General features: G+C 41.7%; 1 protein-coding gene across 3 annotated transcripts in view; it reads right to left on the reverse strand.

Annotated features, from left to right (window-relative positions):
* abcb7 (ATP-binding cassette, sub-family B (MDR/TAP), member 7) overlaps positions 1-18,298 on the reverse strand; it is a 78,171-nt gene that overhangs the window by 12,802 nt on the left and 47,071 nt on the right. For all 3 annotated transcript variants that reach the window (XM_062475801.1, XM_062475802.1, XM_062475800.1), the window contains 3 exons: positions 15,425-15,554; positions 14,746-14,917; positions 8,094-8,197 (listed from right to left, as the gene is read on the reverse strand). In XM_062475801.1, coding sequence (XP_062331785.1) covers positions 8,094-8,197; positions 14,746-14,917; positions 15,425-15,554 — 406 coding nt within the window. The remainder of the gene's footprint in view (positions 1-8,093; positions 8,198-14,745; positions 14,918-15,424; positions 15,555-18,298) is intronic.

Consider the following 18,298-nt stretch of genomic DNA (forward strand, 5'->3'; position numbering starts at 1 on the left):
TTGCTGAAAATGTGCTTATTTTATTGATTGAACGGCTCATTTGTAAATTAGCTACTACTTTTCGATAACCTAGCTAGCATCGCAGTGCAGCGCCACCTACTCTTCTGGCGGTGAATTGTTTTCAGCACCCACAGCCTTCGGAGTACTATAAATTCAACAAATCCGTCCAACTCCGTCCTTCTGTCCATAACGGAGTCGGAGTAGTATAAATCGGCCTTTCGTGTGATGCATGTAAATGTGCTCATGGTCATGTTGCAGGATCTACTGATGTCAGTTTCACCTCCACTAGTAATAATACTAGCTCTGATCGAAGTTATTTTGTTATTAAAGAACAAAGCAAGCTCTTCACATTTAACTGCTGAGGATGGAGGGGGGGCAGGGACAGTGTTAAGCAGCTGGTCAATGGTGGATAAGAGAACTCTGGAATTTCTGGCATTTTCTGTAATAATGTTGGCCTTGCTAGACGGATGGTTTTTGTTGTAGAAAAAACATCACACTGCTGTAATTATGACGATGGAAAAATGATTATGGATTATATGATTGAAAATGAACCTCTTAATCACCTTTTTTTACTTTTAAACGCTATATTACTGAAAACCAGGTGCAAAGCTGTTGACTGATTAGTATTGCCACTAATATGTAGACGATATTAAGCCCAAAGTGCAAATCTGGATATTTAGGGGCTCAGGGCGAGAGAAGACGGTGTGTATAGGCTTCTTCCATAGAAAACTACAAGGCCCAGATATCAAGGACTACAAGGCCCAGATATCATGGGACAGATTTACGACCCTACACCCAGGAATCTAGTGCAGCTGGTCTTCAAGGCCAGAGCAGGCCTGATTTCTATGCAACTGTATTCTGAAGCCCCTAGAGTAAGAGACCAATGGTGTGACAAATGCATTATGCATCTGCGACCAACTATAACGTACCAATGGCAAAATATCACAAAATAATAGAGAGTAAATATATAAGTGAAATGTCTGGAGAAAAATTCCAGTCAGACCCCGGGGTCTACTCACGTTTGTTGGAATCAATCCTTTGTGTTGGATTCGAATAAACGCTTTGCATCATACTTTGCTGCCGTTTCCGTTTTAAATGTTGATATTGGTTAAAACTTAGATTATTATTTCGACAACAATTTGGCGAGCTCAGCGACCAGGAGATTGATGAGACCAGCCTAGGATCCGTGGGGGACAAGCAGTCGGATTCCGCTTTGGCCACAAAACTTAGAAGGTAGGGCAGAACCTTTCCATCTGCTAATTCTATGCGTTTTCCGAGTGCATGTTCATCCACGGGCCAGGTTCCGGTAAGACTCTCCTTCAAAATAACCTATTTCTTTTAATTAAATTAATAAACTAGAGCACTGCAACCAAAGTTTGATGCAAACATATTTGTATGTTTGTCATTTTGTATGTCTGTATGTATTGTGTATGTCTTGTAAGCCATGGTGCAGAAAGATTGAATGATTAATATGTCACGTTCAGCTATAGTTTGCTGGCTTTTCGCATGTCTAACATTCGCCATTTGCTTAATCTGGATCGCCATAGCAGCAAAACGCAGAATTTAGGTTAAAAACATACGGAGTAGGCTAATTAACCTTTGCTGTGCGCTTGATCTGGAGAGTCTGCCTAGCAACTGCTGAAGTGCATATTTTGTGAAGCGAAGGTGGCTCAGACGGGACACCCATGGTCGTCCGTGTAGAAAAAGTAGTTTAGCAATCTATAGTATATTCTCATTTGGATTCTAGTGTGTGAAATAAAAGTTGTAAAAGTTTTCAGCTGATTCCCCTGAAGGACAGGGAGGAAGGACAAGAGGTCCTTAGAGCGAGTGAAGCTCTTAGCCGGCATATTCTCGAGTGATAGAGAATAAACGCGCACAGCGATAGAGTAGAGAATAAACGCACACAGCGATAGAGAACACCAGTGGCCAGAATTAATGCATGTAAATTCGCTTATGTAACCGAATGTGTAGATATTAGACTAAAGTCATATAAAGACATATCACCGTAAATAGAGAAACAAACTCATATCCAGTTTACACAAGTTGTAATTTGGTCAAAGTAATCCAACCCTGCCCGTTTGGAACTCTCGAATAACTTAGATTATTATTTCGACAACATTTTGTTATAGGTGGTTAGTGTATCTTTGTAGATATTGTAGTGGATAGTGATCTTTTGTTTTCCTCCATTTTCTCTGCTGCACTGCATTTTCTTTTCGTTTCACTAACATTTTTATTTCTCAGCCATGGGGAGGTTCTGCTTGTGGACTTCTTTTTGGTTTTCAGGTGGTGCAACAGAGTCTAACACAGATAATAGTGCATCATTGAGGTTCCCTACCATTTCATTCAGAGAGCATTCATGATTAGTTGGCTCATATAGAGCAAATTGCTCAGAAAATGTCATCATAGCTCTATCGTCTAGATGTATTTTTTGGACTAAGAATTCTTTTGTTGTTTTTGTTGGGATGATTTCCACATTAAAAAGTATACAATGGTGGTCTGAGAGGGGTAGATCAGTTATTGAAATATTATTGATGTTTAGTCCAGTTGTTATTACTAGATCTAGTGCAGGGGTGGCTAACCAGTCCAGCATAAAGAGCCAAAAAAAAAAACTCACCATAGCAAAGAGCCACACATGCACGCCAGCACTACAACAGCGGCTTACAGATCTAATGACAGTCATAATACAAAGCATAACCGTTTTTATACGACCGCACAGGGCCTTGCGCCACTGGGGGCCTCACGCCTACCTGGTTTGCAATCACAAAAATATGTTCTATTTTCAATATCTTGACTCGATGTAAAATGAAATTCCCGTTTGTCAAGAAATCTCATTTTTTCATTCATCATTTACGTTACACCACAGGGCGTTAGTGCATGCCCTGTGAGAGTGCGAGGAGGAAGGAGACAATCGGGAGAAACAAACGTCACCTACAAGAGAGCAGAGACAGGTGAACGAGTCAGGTGCTGAGAAAAGGAATAAAACTAAAAAGAAGCAAGAATTTCACAAGTCGATTCGAGGATCGCTGGATAAATTTGTCAGCACGTCTTGCAGAAATGGTGTGGCTCCGCGCGCGCGCAGGACAATGGCTGTCGGAATTATGGACAGTCTCCGTGCGGGTTGAAAGTGATTCTTGCGCGTGCATCACGTGTATGTCAATAATCAGTGCCTCGCATGTTAAGTTTGCACACGGCCTGGCACCCTCCCTGCGACAGCTCTGTGTGGTTTGTTCAAGTCTTAAACAATGATGTGATACGCGATATGAAATACGAAAGGGTCCATATATATATATATATATATATATATATATATATATATATATATATATATATATATATATATATATATATATATATATATATATATATATATATATACACAGTATATATTTTTTGTATTCCTTTTATTCCCCCAGCCGCTCAGTAAGAGCCTCACAGGAGCAGGCAAAGAGCCGCATGCGGCTCGCGAGCCGCAGGTTCGCCACCCCTGATCTAGTGTGTTTCCATGCCGGTGTGTTGGGTCTTATGTGTTGAGTTAGATCGAAACTGTCGAGGAGATTTAAGAGCTCAATAGTTATTGGGTCTGCTTTTTTATTTACTTGGATATTTAAGTCTCTGTTTAAAACTACTTTGTCATATCTAGTGACACAGTGATAATAGTTCAGAGAATTCTTGTATGAATATTGGCGAGTGCTTGGGTGGCCGATATATATAATAACAAAAAGTATTGATTCGGTTTTGAGCTCTATAGCAAGATATTCAATTGATGTAAATTCACCTAGCTCAGTGATTTTGAACAACAGTTTAGATGAGAAAATAGCTGCGACTCCTCTCTTTGATTTCCTAGAAACTTGGTTAAAGCTGTAATCGGGCGGACACGCTTCTATCAATGTTGCTGTTGCTGTGTCATTGTTTAGCCAGGTTTCTGTTAGACAGATGCAGTCTAAGTTGTTTTCTTTGACCAGATCATTAACTAAAAATGATTTTTTATTTAGTGATCTAACATTTAGAAGGGCCAGTTTCATCTGTGGGGTATTAACAGATAAAACAGGGGTAGATCGATTTGTAGGAAGAATACTGATAGTTGTGAGACTTCGAACACAAGTTTCAGGTTTGTAACCATGCATTTTACCATGCCATTTGCTGTTTATGATGATGACCGGTATGTCTAATGAAATAGCATGGTGGCTGTCCTAGCGTAGGTTTTCTTTGGGAAAGTTTATATCACTGAGCTGTTCCATCACAAGGGAATTCGTCAGGGGGGTGAAGATCTGTGCAGGGCCCATGTCCTTGAAGAAGGCTGTTTGAATGTTATGTTCTGTTCCATGGGAGGTTGTTTGGGATGCGTCAGTCAGCTTAAACACAGCAGGGATAGGGAGTGAAAGTTGATTGGTGGTCAGGAGCACGTGATTGATGTTTGTATGGTGGCCCTGAAGTGCAAATCACACCCACTAACTTGAGTGCATCCCCCAAATGAAAACACTCCCCCCAAATACGAGTCAACTCCCCCCAAATAGGATGACACGCTCACCTCCCCCCAATACAAGGACACGCTCCCCCAAATGGGAAACAACATTACATTAACTCAAAAACACATTACATTAACTCAAAACGGAAAGGGTTGGTACTACACTTTGTTGCTCAATGGATGCAGTAACTAACAAGAAATTGATGGACAGAAGTACAAAATGCAATAGCCTGACAGAGTTACGTGCACCAGGACATTTGTTTGGCTATCGAAGCATGTAGCAAGTAGTAGGCTACTTATGCAAAAGTATAAATTGCATGTTAAACGTCAAAATTGATAGCGAAACAACCATCCTGGTCCATGTAACTCTGTCATTACCATGAAGTTGATCGTTTTGGTTGGAAGAAAAGAAGAAACATTTGTGTTAACAATTCAGAGTCATGACTTGCACTACTCTTTATTTTAATCAGGGACATTCCTATGAAATAATCTTAGATATGCTGTTAACGTTTCACAACATTAAAAAAAGTAGCCTATGCGCACGCTAAAAACACAGTTGAAGGAAGCAGGACTTTTCAGAAGAAAAAAATAATAGTCCACAACAGAAGAACGAAATGCCACAATGACAGTTACGTGGACCAGGATAATTGTTTGGCTATCGATTTTTACATTTAACACGCAATACATACTTTTGCATAAGTAGCCTACTATTTGCTACATGCTTCGATAGCCAAACAAATGTTAGTTGGTGTGATTTGCACTTCAGGGCCACCGTATGTTTGCTGTTAGTAGTCGAGACCCTCTACGGTTTGGGTGGAGTCCGTCAGCTTGAAAACGGACTGCACAGTTCCAGAACACATTGAAATTATCGATAAATCTCCGTTTGTGTTCCAAACAGACAGATGCCAACCATGTGTTGAAAGATAGGAGTCGACTGAAGGCTTCTTTTCCTCTGCGAAAGCATGCAATCGGGCCAATGATGAATACATCTTGATATCTGTTGAGTGTGTTCAGTAGCTGGGTGAAATGTTTTTTAAGTATCACAGTGCCGGTTTTTTGTGTAGGATATCAAACGAGCCAGTGCGGATGATAATCTTGGGGTTGTTTGGTTTATTGTTGAGGATTGTTTGGACCTCTGACGACAGATGTGTTGCTAAGACAAATATTTTATGTCTTTGCCAGTTTAACATGTGCTGTCATGGCATCTCCGATCAAGATAGTGGCCATCTGTGGTGTTTTGTTTGCATTTCCAACGTTTGCCTTATCAGTAGCTACGGAGCCAGTTCTTAGGTTATTTGGGTTAGCAATGATAGCACCTTGTGCTAGACCAAGGTTAGCCACTGTGTCAGTGCTAGCAGTAGATTCTATAGTGCTAGCAGCATTAGCTCCTCTAAGTGCTAATGGGCTGTGGGTAGTCTTAGCATACCTTAGTTCTTGATAATCCTGTGGTATTGTTGTCTGATTAGGCTTGATAGGGGGTCGAATAGCGCCCCGAGTTGTCTGAGAGGAGCTTGGAGTGAAATTGGGGACAGACAATGATGTGTCTGTGTTGGATTTGCATTTGTGTAGTAGCTACCATCATGGAGTGTCGGCGATCTGGGCCCTTCATGTTTGTTAGCTGCGCGGCTAGCACTCCTGTGCCTCTTCGCCTTGAATTCCACACACAAGGGAGAGAGAGTTCCCAGTGGTTTGAATCTATTTCTGAGTGGGACAGGAGGAGAGGTGATGCGGGAAGAGTTTCTGCCATCGCCTTTTTTGCTTTTTATCCTTGTTGCCAGTCCCATCTCCGATGAAGGTAGAAGCGGCGCTAGGCCTCTTTGGTTTAGTGCCGAGAGCAGGCCATGACTCATCTGGTCCACCGGCCAGTGGAGAGAAAGCCGGTTCCAAGGGTGGCTCATTAGCCGGTAGCTTAGCCTCCGAGCTAGGTAGCATGGAAGGTAGCATGGAATCTATAAAGTCTTCGGTCTCTCTGATATCTAAGAGGGTTCTGACTCTTAGATCCAGTTTGGCTATCCTCGGAGTAATTTTTTTGCAGTCGTCGCAAGCCACAGTTCTACAGGCAACAAGCTTTAGCTTGCTTGCCTGTGGTCAGTGTGGGAGAGCGGCCAAAAATACTTCTGTTCTCCTTGGGCTTCAGTCCCTCAGGTTGTACCTTTTTGTGGTTGTAGTCGATCCACTTTGTCCCTATCAGAAGTACTTGATTCTGAGTAATATCATCAAAAACTATCCAAATGATTGAAACTTCAAAGCACTTCTCCGTGAGTGCGACTGCTCCCTTGACAAGTGTCTTTGAAGAATGAAACTGTGTTCAGCATTCTTTGTGTGCAGAGAGGCCTAAACCCAAATCTGAACTCTGGGTAACACTAGGCTTACGTAAACAAGGGGACCTGTTTACCTCCAGTAAGATAGTGTTCGGCTGACCACTATCTTACTGGAGAGGCCATAAAATATGTTAATCATATGGTCAAGCTTAGAGGTGTCAGAGAGCGCGCACTCACGCGCGCAAGGTCCATGCAAGGGAGCCAATGAAAGAAGAGCCATGGGACTTTTGCATGTCTTTGTATGAACCAATGACTGTTGAGAACGATGATGTTTAAATCGTTAGCTAGCACAACATGCTAGCGGACAAACTTTGTAGCACCATAGCGTGTGATGTTTTGTCTCCTTGCGGCCGCAAGCAATAAAGCTTTCTTAACTTCTTCACCAACTGACTGTGCAAGGCTTAATAAATATTTCTGACAGAAATAGTCTTTCATTTTAATCTCAATTACTCCCATAGGTCTTGCTCACGCCAGCAACCTCTCTCAACTGAGCTATGCGGCACATATTTATCCACCTGGACGATACCATATGACGTGCGTCACAATCAATTAACAGTCTCGCCCGGTTTTCCCCATTAAACACCATATTGACATTACACATTTTACAAATACATTTATGTTGTTATCAGTAGTAAAAGCAGAGTGCGAATTATACAATGACAATCAGGGGGGGTCAACTTCCCCCAACACTGGACAGGACTGACAAAAAGTGGTCTAACCAGGGATGATGGTCGGACTTGCGTTTATCATTGAAGGAAGCGCTACATCAAGACCAGTAATCTGACCGCCTAGCAGGACAATGCCACCAGCCATACTGGTTATTCTGTGCGTGATTTCCTGCAAGATGGGTTTTCTCAGTGCTCTGCCATGGTGCTCAGTGCTCAATCCCATTGAACATGTCTGGGACCTGTTGGATAAGAGGCTGAGGGATAGGGCGATTCCTCCCAGAAATGTCTGGGAACTTGGTGGAGGAGTGGGGTAACATCTCACAGCAAGAACTAGTATATAAGGAGCAGTCCATGAGGAGATGCACTGCAGTACTTAATGTGGTTGGGAGCCACAGCAGATACTGACTGTTACTTAGATTTTTTTTATCTATGCCATCTTTATAAATATTAGGTATGCATACCTATTTAAAATATACAGAAATATCAGTTGTAAAATTTCTGTAACAAACCTGACCAATCGGCAACCGACGCAAGCACACCTCACAATTTCCCCAGAAATTGTACCCTCTAGTATTCAAATTATTTTACTCAGAGATGTGTGTTTGAATGTGAGGGAGTGTTCGTATGACTGTGTAGCACCTCCTCAGTGATCGAATCCAGAGAGGATGTGGCCTCATCATACAGTAAGATAGGGGGATTTTTCAGTATCGCCCTGGCGATGGCCACACGCTGCTTTTCTCCACCTGAAACACACATACACGACAGAAGACATTTAAATGAGCCGCATAACCTTAATATTATTGATGCAACATCAATGCTTTTTCAACATAAAACTATTTCACCTGTTAAAACACTGTAGCCTTGTTAGTCAACTGTATTTCTAATGATCATGTTCAATACTGGCCCTTAGGACAGGCTTCTGCCCACCGTACCAATGTGACAGACCCCCATTTTCTGCTCAGGAGAGACAACATATAAAGGTATTGTGTTAATTAACAAAATTCACAACATATTAGTAAAAAGTTGACTTATTTTGAGAAAATACACTTCAGCTATATTTCCATGCGATAATAATTTATTAGTCTCTGTCACTTGTCAGCATTCACAGCTACATTCAGGATTGTATTTATTATTTTCCATATTTTGTAAATAAAGTGTATCCAAATTGGATTAGACTTGTATTCTACATATTCAAAATGTACATTCAAACCCATTGGGTAGACAAATGTGACATGTGCTGATAAAAAGGTCTGCATGTCAGCAATCTTAAAATCACGCGAGGACTAATGATTTTTTTTAACCACTTTCCCTTTTTTATATTACGAAAGTTATACCGTCACTCAATATAATAAACAACAGTTTAAGGATCGCTAAATACTCAATTTGTCAGCAACGTTCAGAGGCAATTTAATCCTACCTTGGTCCCCTGGAATCCAACTTTTTTGGAGGCCCCTTGTTTGGCCTCATCGGCCTACTGCCTGCCGGCGTAACAGTGTGCAGCATTCACTACCTTTCATGGACACATTGATTTGCAAGTGCTAAATACGTTTTCAACAGGATCCTGCTTTAAAGCCATTTTCCCTGTTTCTGTTCAATTGCTGCCGGCTGCACATTTATTCCCTGCCTTACAAGGCTGCGATTCACTTTTCTATGATCAGATGTCGCAAGGGATTCCTTTCACAAATATTTTATTCAGACATTTACAACCTAAATAAGATTGATATGAATTGCTAAATAAGTAGGCCTATAACTTATGAAAAATGACGACAACAATTTAAGTGCATTGTATGAAATTAATTAGCTTCACAAAACAGCCGTTTGCGTGTAGACAGGTAAGCGCAATTCAAATGTTATGATTAGCAGCAACAATTACTGTAGACGTAAAAAGGAATTAGCCTGTGTTTTGTAAAGCGGATACACATAACAAATGAATGCATTTCTGAAATATCAAGAGGTATAAATCAAGTGAGTTTCAATAAATGAGTATAGAAATAACATAGAAAGCGAAAGGAAAAGGACTATTCTTAAGGTGGTGAAAGAGCTGTGTAGGCATTGGAATGCTTGGAATGTTGACGGAAGACTTGAGTAGACTATACGTTGGAGGGAATCCATTGATTCACTACGCGATCAATCATTAGAAGGGGGATGGGAAATCGCAACTTCCAAACAGCCTGAAAGATGTAGGCTATTCACGGGTTTACCAGGTCAAACAAAGAAAAATTCATGCTGTGCACAATGCAATGCCTGAGATTAGCCTATTCATTCTATTTAGTCCGTGGATGTAGGCTAAAACAAACTTATGACAAAAATGTAAGCAGAAGCCATGTTTGAACAGTCAACACGGTCAACACTGTGGGTCCTTCCGCTTCCTGGGCACCATCCTCTCCCAGGACCTCAAGTGGGAACTGAACATCAGCTCCCTCACCAAGAAAGCACAACAGAGGATGTACTTCTTACGGCAGCTGAAGAAATTCAACCTGCCAAAGACAATGATGGTGCACTTCAACACAGCCATCATTGAGTCCATCCTCCTCCATCACCATCTAGTACGCTGCTGCCACTGCCAAGGACAAGAGCAGGCTGCAGTGTATCATCCGCACTGCTGAGAAGGTGATTGGCTGCAATCTGCCTGCCCTCGAGGACCTGCACACCTCGAGGACCCTGAGGCGAGCAAGGAAGATTGTGGCCGACTCCTCCCACCCTGGTCACTCCCTGTTTCAGTCACTCCCCTCCGGCAGAAGGCTGCGTTCCATCAGGACCAATACCACACGCCACAAAAACAGTTTCTTCCCTTCAGCTGTTGGCCTCTTCCACAAGGCCAAGGGTTCACACTGACTTCATGACTCAATGCCCTTAAAACACACTGCTTTTTGCACTGCACAATACAATCTTGTACCATTTGTATTTTTTGTATTGTAAATTACTGCAACTTATATTTTATTTCTTATTGTATAGTTTATTTTAATCTAATTCCACTTAGTATTGCTAGTCACTGGGCCGGAGTGGGGGCACTTTTCAGCCCGGGAGTTTCAGGCCCAAGACCGGCCCTTTCTGGGGGGTATCATGATTACAGAAAGGGATCGTATTATTTTTTATATTGATACAATTTTTGAGACTGCTTAACGATCCGAGTGTTAATCAGGCACGGAGCCAGACGTTGTAAACATTCGGAGCCCCAATTTAAGACGTATGGGTTTGATGTGATGCAAGATATGGACTTCTGCACTTGATCCGAGCGCAAAATATTTGGGCCATTATTTGAGCGCAAAATAGTTTGAGCTTTATGTAAAATAAACAGATGTTTTTCAATTGGTAAAACCTTGTCTAGTGATGCCATCACTCCGGCCCTGCTCCCATCCATCCTCCCTGACGCGTATCGTTATGGTAGCGTCGCCCGTCCCAGCTATCGGTAGCCGATCTGAGAAAACTTTTGGGAAAAGTTGGGCTATGGACCCAACCAACTCTATTTGGGAGGGGAGAACTCCCTCACATGGTACAACCCATGCAGAGGCTGAGGTGTCAGAATGCGGAACGTGTGTAGCCTACTTTAAGAGAAGATAACGTGACAAATGTCAACAACAACAAAATTCCTCGACCGGCCCAAAAGTGAAGCGGCCCACCGGCCCAAAAGTGAAGCGGCCCACCGGGAACTCTCCCGATTACCCACCCCGGCCCTGGCTAGTTATGTACCCTTAGTATAGTTAGTCCTCATATTTACATTTTTGATTCCTATATGTTTAATGTTTGCACCTTCCTGCCAAAGCAAATTCCTTGTCTGTGCAAACTTTCATGGCAAATAAAACCCATTCTGATTCAGATTGAAAGTTGACAACTACTTGCGAAACATTTTATTCAAGGATACTTGACTCGAGACCAAATATGCCGATTCACTACTTGGTGATTAGGAGGGGGGACTTCGCACTTTGTACAGATAAACACAGCCTACTTAAGCAACATTACAGCTATTATAGGCTGATCGACATAAACGGAAATTGCGCTAGAAAGATGGCCTACAGAATGGAGATGGGAAATAAGTGTCGAGTTTGCTTGTTATGACAATTTTCATGTAAATTAGGCTATCTGTCCTTTTAGTTGTAGTAGATAGGCCACCAACTTGATTTATCAAATGAAAATTTGGTTTGCATAAATAATGCACGACTGCTCATGTGTAACCTGAGTCCCAATGCTACAGTAACAAAATAAAAGTGAAATTTGAGAAGAAATTTGAGAATTTCCAAACAAGTTACACTTGCCTCATATTTGCAATAGGCCTACTTGGACCGTGCCCTGACAATAACTGAATCTATCAGAACAGTAAATGTTTGTTTATACATTTGACTCGGGACAACGACATGATCATTGTCAGCCGACAATAGAATGTTGATAATGTCTAGAACATCTGCAGTCTGACTCTCAACGTGTGTGAGATCTTTATAATACATTACATTTTGCTGAATGATTGAAGGGCTACACAACAATCGTTGTAATGAAATAGTCACCGACTATCAACACGGAAATTAAATTCAGTTTCCGACCTTGCCTTGGCTGCATGCAAGAAGTGTCATCTAGCGATCATTAGGGGACCATTAACTCCCCATCCGCGCTATAAGTAACCTAGGGAAAACCAGCTGCACCGTGATGCAAATCACATCACGCATGACGCGCCCACACCACAACACAACAGGAAGCTTAGGTAAACAAGAACACATTTTGAGTATTTAGTGATCCTAAACATGTTGTTTATTATATTGTGTGACTTCTTCAACACTTTAACTTTTGTAATATGCAAGATTATAAAAAAAAATATTTTTTTATCGGCTTCTAGTGGACAATACGGAAAGCTGACAACAGCCCCTTTTCACCAGAGCATGTCACATGTTGCCAGTAAAAACTAAATTAACTAGCACAACAATGAAGTATATGCAAGGAAGTATATCCAGCTGCTAGCAAGGAGCAAATAGGCGGATCTGTCCAAATGTAGTCGCTGCCAGTGGATTGACAGTTTTACACCCTTATTTACACCAGTGGTGCATTACGGCTCCGACGTGACCATACTCTGTGTGATTGTCTCTCTATGTCCATGTATTCTTTAATGTCTTGGTGTCTTATTCCTGTTATAATAATCATTGTTTTTATCTTGCAACCCTATTCCCCCTCAAGTGATTTTTGCCAGGCTGTTATTGTAAATACGAATTTGTTCATAATAATGACAATTGCAATTTTCAGGAGATGAGTGGGAGCGGTTCAAATTGAATCATCTTAATTTTCAATGAATTGCCCTGAGATAGAGTCTTCTGTCTTATCTGAACTTGCTCTTTCTTTCACACTTGTCATTTGACGACCATTTAATCAAATGGGGGGGAGACAATTGGCTAACTAGCTATCAATATTATCATTATATAAAAGGTAGACTACCTATAATTTGTTTTCAAAATTAAAAACTGGGACAAAGTCGTGGGCCAGATTTCATATTTAGAAAAAAAAGCTGTTGTCCCATCTTTCTAGATATAATAATGCACCTTTTCATATGGGAACAAACTTAAGTGTTTCGTTTCATAGTGTCTTCTTATGTTATATTCTTTTGTTACAGCCACGTTGGCTCCGCACACAAGACAAACAGGTCTGTCCTTTACGGTCGTGAACAGATATTCTGTCTCCCACCCGTCTAGAAAGCTCCTGTTTTCCACCTTCCGTTTGGCAATTTTTTGGGAGGGGTTGGTAGCATGATGTTGCGAATGAATGAAAACATAGGAGGATGTTTGAGGGTCTTGACGCACCAAGGCACTAGCAGAGCATTCTAGGATTTGTAGTAGGCTATTAGCGGTGCATGCTAAACCGCAGTGGCGGGCCGTGCATTTAAAAACAAATACCAAAACAAAGACAGCAGTGTAGCTTATAATAGGCAGTGAATGTTAACATACTGGTTGAGAATGTGTATTTTGGTTTTATGTCGACTATTAAGCTACTGTAACATTGGGACTCCAGTTTCAAGTGTGGATAGCAGGTTACGCCAGGGCACTAGCGCATATCAAATTGAAGTTGCATTTGATAAATCAAGTAGGCGGCCTATCTACTACAACTAGCCGGACAGATTTTGTTCCCTTTACATCTACGGACTAAATACACCCTATTTTTTGGAAAATAAGCCACATTTTCTATAAACCGCACCCCACCAGAATGGTAGCTTTGTGTTTGTAAATCTGAGTATAAACCGCAATGGAATATATGCCGCACTTGATACGGGAACAATGATACCAAGCAATGCACGAGTATAGGCGATCTTACAGCATGCCGTTGTGTAACACACTTCGAAAAACTAAAGTAAACAAGTGTGTAATATATGTTTTCTATTGCCCGGGAATTAACTAATATTTACCGATAGACGCATGAGTTCTAAATATTTCCGACGGTCCCCAAAAGGCAAGCTATTTTTCCTAAATGGTAGCTAGCTAGCTTTAGTTAGCTTCCGGGCTAAGTTAGCTAGCACAATACTCTTAGCAATGCTACTACCATACTAGTATTACTTGTTAGCCTTCTCATTAATACATTTTGAAGCCATCCTAAAGCGTTTGTGGCATAGTTTTTGTCCGTTGGAAAATATTCAGTTGGAATGTTCAAACGGTTAACCCGTTCCACAGCATTCACGAAAAAAGTGTTTCTACTGTTTAAAAACGTGCTATAAGCCGCATCGAAATATAAGCCTCACCACCTCAAGAAAAATGTAAAATCGGGGTATAAACCACGGCTTTATTTCCGAAAAATACGGTAATAAATAGGCTAATCTCGGGTATTGCATTGTGCACCGGATTTTTTTGGGGCGGGCTGGTAAACCATGAATGCATCTTTCAGGCTGTTTCAAAGGTGCCATATCCCAGACTCCCTTCTAATGAACGATCGCGTAGTGAATCAATGGATTTGGTCTCAACAGTTCTTGTTACATTCATTACCATACGTTGTAATGAAATAATCACCAAACGACAAAACGGAAATGAATGACAGATTGACAAAGGCAAGTTCATTTTCCGACCTTGCCTTTAGCTCCGTGTAAGAAGCGCCATCTAGCGATCATTACGTTTCAGGAACAACGTCCCTGTCTGAAGACTCAGGGGTAACCGCACTATAAGTAGAGAAAGTGTTGACTCTGACTCTCACTCTCTACGCTTCTTTCGCTATTGGCTGGTACAGAATAGGCCTCGCTAGCATTCCCACCTCATGGACCTATATTCTAATGGACAAATGTTCTTCCTCTGTGTGAGTGGGTGTGTGAATACCCTATGTGTTGGAAGCCTACCAGACAGTTTGAGACCCCTCTCGCCAACCTGCGTGTCATAGCCGTGGGGCATCCGGAGGACTGCGTCATGGATGCCTGCCATTTGAGCCACCTTGTACACTTCCTCTGGGGTGGCATGTATATTGCCATACTGAAGATTATAAAAGATAGTGTTGTGGAACAGAACAGCATCCTGGGAGAGAAAAGTTACAGAGTGGGAGGGATAGAGGGAATGAAGCAGGTAAGAAGATAAAGAGAGTGATGGGATTGACGTGGAGAAAGACAGAGGGGTGAGAGAAAGCAGAAGTGAGACAATTAGTTCATAAATCAAATACATATTAAACATCAATATGCTGCGTCAAACTAGCTTGGATGACATCTGTATAACTTCGATGCTGGTCTTCCTCATTGTGGTTGTACTGTTCAATGATGCCGAGTCGTGCACTGAGAATTTTATGCTGAATAACACCACTGGAAATTAAATTAATCTGTAACACATTTACACAAGTCATAAAAAACTCATTTCACGTTTTGTAAAGAAAATCAATCAATACATTATTTCCCATGATCAACCAACTCACAATGTCACCTGCTTCACCCCTCCCCGCTTTTCCCCCACTCCCAATTTTTACTGTTCCACCTGGACCTCCACATGCCCCACCTATTCTATCTTGCCCAACTTTCCTTCCTCCATTCTTACCTGGGGAACCACTCCTAAGGCCTTCCTCAGGCTGTTCAGACTGACATCTCTGATGTTTTGACCCGCAATGTAGATGTTGCCCTGCTGCGGCTCGTAGAAACGGAAGAGCATCCTGACAATGGTACTCTTCCTATAAGCAAACAAAACCACAAAAAAATATATAAAAATGAACACCAGGCACGTGCCGAATGCAGTATAGACCTTTTTGGGAACGTAAACAATAACAGATCAGTTTAGAACGCAAGGCCCTGAACTGCATCCGGCTATCGCTAGCAACTTTACCATCGAGTTAACATGACTAGCGCATATTACCATCAATTAACTGGCTGTGGATAGCAGCGATACATCGACTAGTGTCCCCTAACGGCCTAACCGACCCACTGGATCAGAACGTTATTTATTTTAGGCTATAATTTATTTTAGGCTGATCTGAAATTGATAGCCTACCTAAGGTAGAGCTAGAGCTAATCTATCCCGATGTCTACTGTACCACTATTTCAAATAGAAGCTACATTAGCCTACCAAATAGTATTTGGTATAGTGCGTTTACAGTCAGTAAAGAGGTTATTGGAGCCTATAAAAGTCTGATGCCTACAACTATTTTTTTTATGGGAGTCAACAAACAATGTACATATTAAGACATTACGCCTTAAAAAGACCTAGACCAGCTGTGACGCCTGCATACTAAAATTAACGGTCGGGGAGGTGTGCAGCATAGGCTATCTGCTGGTTACTTAACTGCTGTGAAATTGTAGTAATTAATAAACGCAACGATAAATGTTCAATATGATCTGCTGTTTTTACATCACCCACCTGAACCCAGTGTATGGTCGAGGGTTAAAAAAACAGGTGGATATGAGAGTTAGCCATAGCTTAGGACTACGCATGCAGTGTCAGATCCACAACCGAGTTATCTCTATTGAAGTATATTTATTGTTCAGGTGGATCCCTTGCCTGTTGCGCAAATTCATTTCAGTAACCTAAGAAAGGACACATTGCCACTGATGCTAGGCATGATTGGAAATTCCCTTCCATGACAAGTTATACACCCAAACCACCTTTTTAAAGCACTAACCCAGATAGCAAACTTCATTGAAACTACGCTGAATCAACATCCGCTTTCAACGCTAATTTCATTGAAACAACGTGAGACTCTGATGTTCACCAATCATAATTTTGCACCCTTATTTAATATTGAAACAACGTTGAAAAACCAACGCGATTCTAATGGTATTTCCACCAATATTACTATTGAAACAACGTTGAAATATCAACAATTATTCTTTACAGCAGCAACCCACTTGTCCCGTTTTTATAGGAAATTTAAACTTGTTGACAACTTGTTAGTCCCCAATCTCAACGAACAGCCAAACACGGCAACATTTTTTGCCACAGTAACTTGCTCACTTATGCTTCTAAACTGACTTCCATCAAAACAATCATTCGCGCGTCTGAAACCGGAAGCTTTCAAGGGCCAAACTTGACGAATTAAAATTCTAGAATATTCATCAAAAAAGGTCTATAAATACAGTGCATCCGGAAAGTATTCACGGTGCTTCAGCGTTTCCACATATTGTTATGTTACAGCCATATTCCAATGTTTTTTTTTTTCTACATACAATACCCCATAATGATAACGTGAAAAATGTTTGCGAAATGTTTGCAAATCTATAAAAAACGTACATAAGTATTCACAGCCTTTGCCATGACATTCACAATTGAGCTCAGGTGCCTCCTGTTTCCACTGATCATCCTTGAGACATTTCTACAACTTGATTGGAGTCCACCTGTGGTCAATTCAGTTGATTGGACATGACTTGGAAAGGCACACACCTGTCTATATAAGGTCCAACAGTTGACAGTGCATGTCAAGGAAGTCCAAGGAATTATCTGTAGACCTCCGAGACAGGATTGTATCGATGCACAGATCTGGGAAAGGGTACAGAACTATCTCTGCAGCATTGAAGGTCCCAATGAGCACAGTGGGCTCCATCATCCTTAAATGGAAGAAGTTTGGAACCACCAGGAGTCTTCCTAGAGTTTGCCGGCAGGCCAAAATGAGTGGGGAGAAGAGGCTTAATCAGGGAGGTGATCAAGATCCTGATTGTCACTCTGACAGAGCTCCAGCATTGCTCTGTGAAGAGAAACTTCCAGAAGGATAACCATCTCTGCAGCATTCCACCAATCAGGCCTGCATGGTAGAGTGGCCAGACAGAAGCCAATCCTTAGTAAAAGGCACATGACAGCCCATCTGGAGTTTGCCAAAAGGCACCTGAAGAACTCTCAAACCATGAGAAACAAAATTCTCTGGTCTGATAAAACAAAGATTGGACTGAATGCCAAGCGTCATGTCCGGAGGAAACCAGGCACCATTCATCACCTGGCCAATACCATCCCTACAGTGAAGCATGGTGGTGGCAGCATCATGCTGTGGGGATGTTTTCAGCGGCAGGAATTGGGAGACTAGTCAGGATCTTGGGAAAGATCAATGCAGCAATGTAGAGAAACATCCTTGATGAAAACCCACTCCAGAGCGCTCTGGACCTCAGACTGGGACGAAGTTTCATCTTCCAACAGGACAACGACCCTAAGCACACAGCCAAGATAAAAGGAATGGCTTCAGGACAACTCTGTGAATGTCCTTGAGTGGCCCAGCCAGAGCCCAAACTGGAACCCGATTGAACATCTCTGGAGAGATCTGAAAATGGCTGTGCACCGATGCTCCCTATCCAACCTGATGGAGCTTGAGAGGTCCTGCAAAGAAGAATGGAAGAAACTGCCCACAAATAGGTGTGCCAAGCTTGGAGCATCATACTCAAGACGTATTGTATTAAAGTATTGAGCAAAGGCTGTGACTCAAGGCTCCAGACTGCG

Source organism: Osmerus eperlanus, chromosome 13 (genome assembly GCF_963692335.1).
Source record: "Osmerus eperlanus chromosome 13, fOsmEpe2.1, whole genome shotgun sequence".
Lineage (NCBI taxonomy): Eukaryota > Metazoa > Chordata > Actinopteri > Osmeriformes > Osmeridae > Osmerus > Osmerus eperlanus.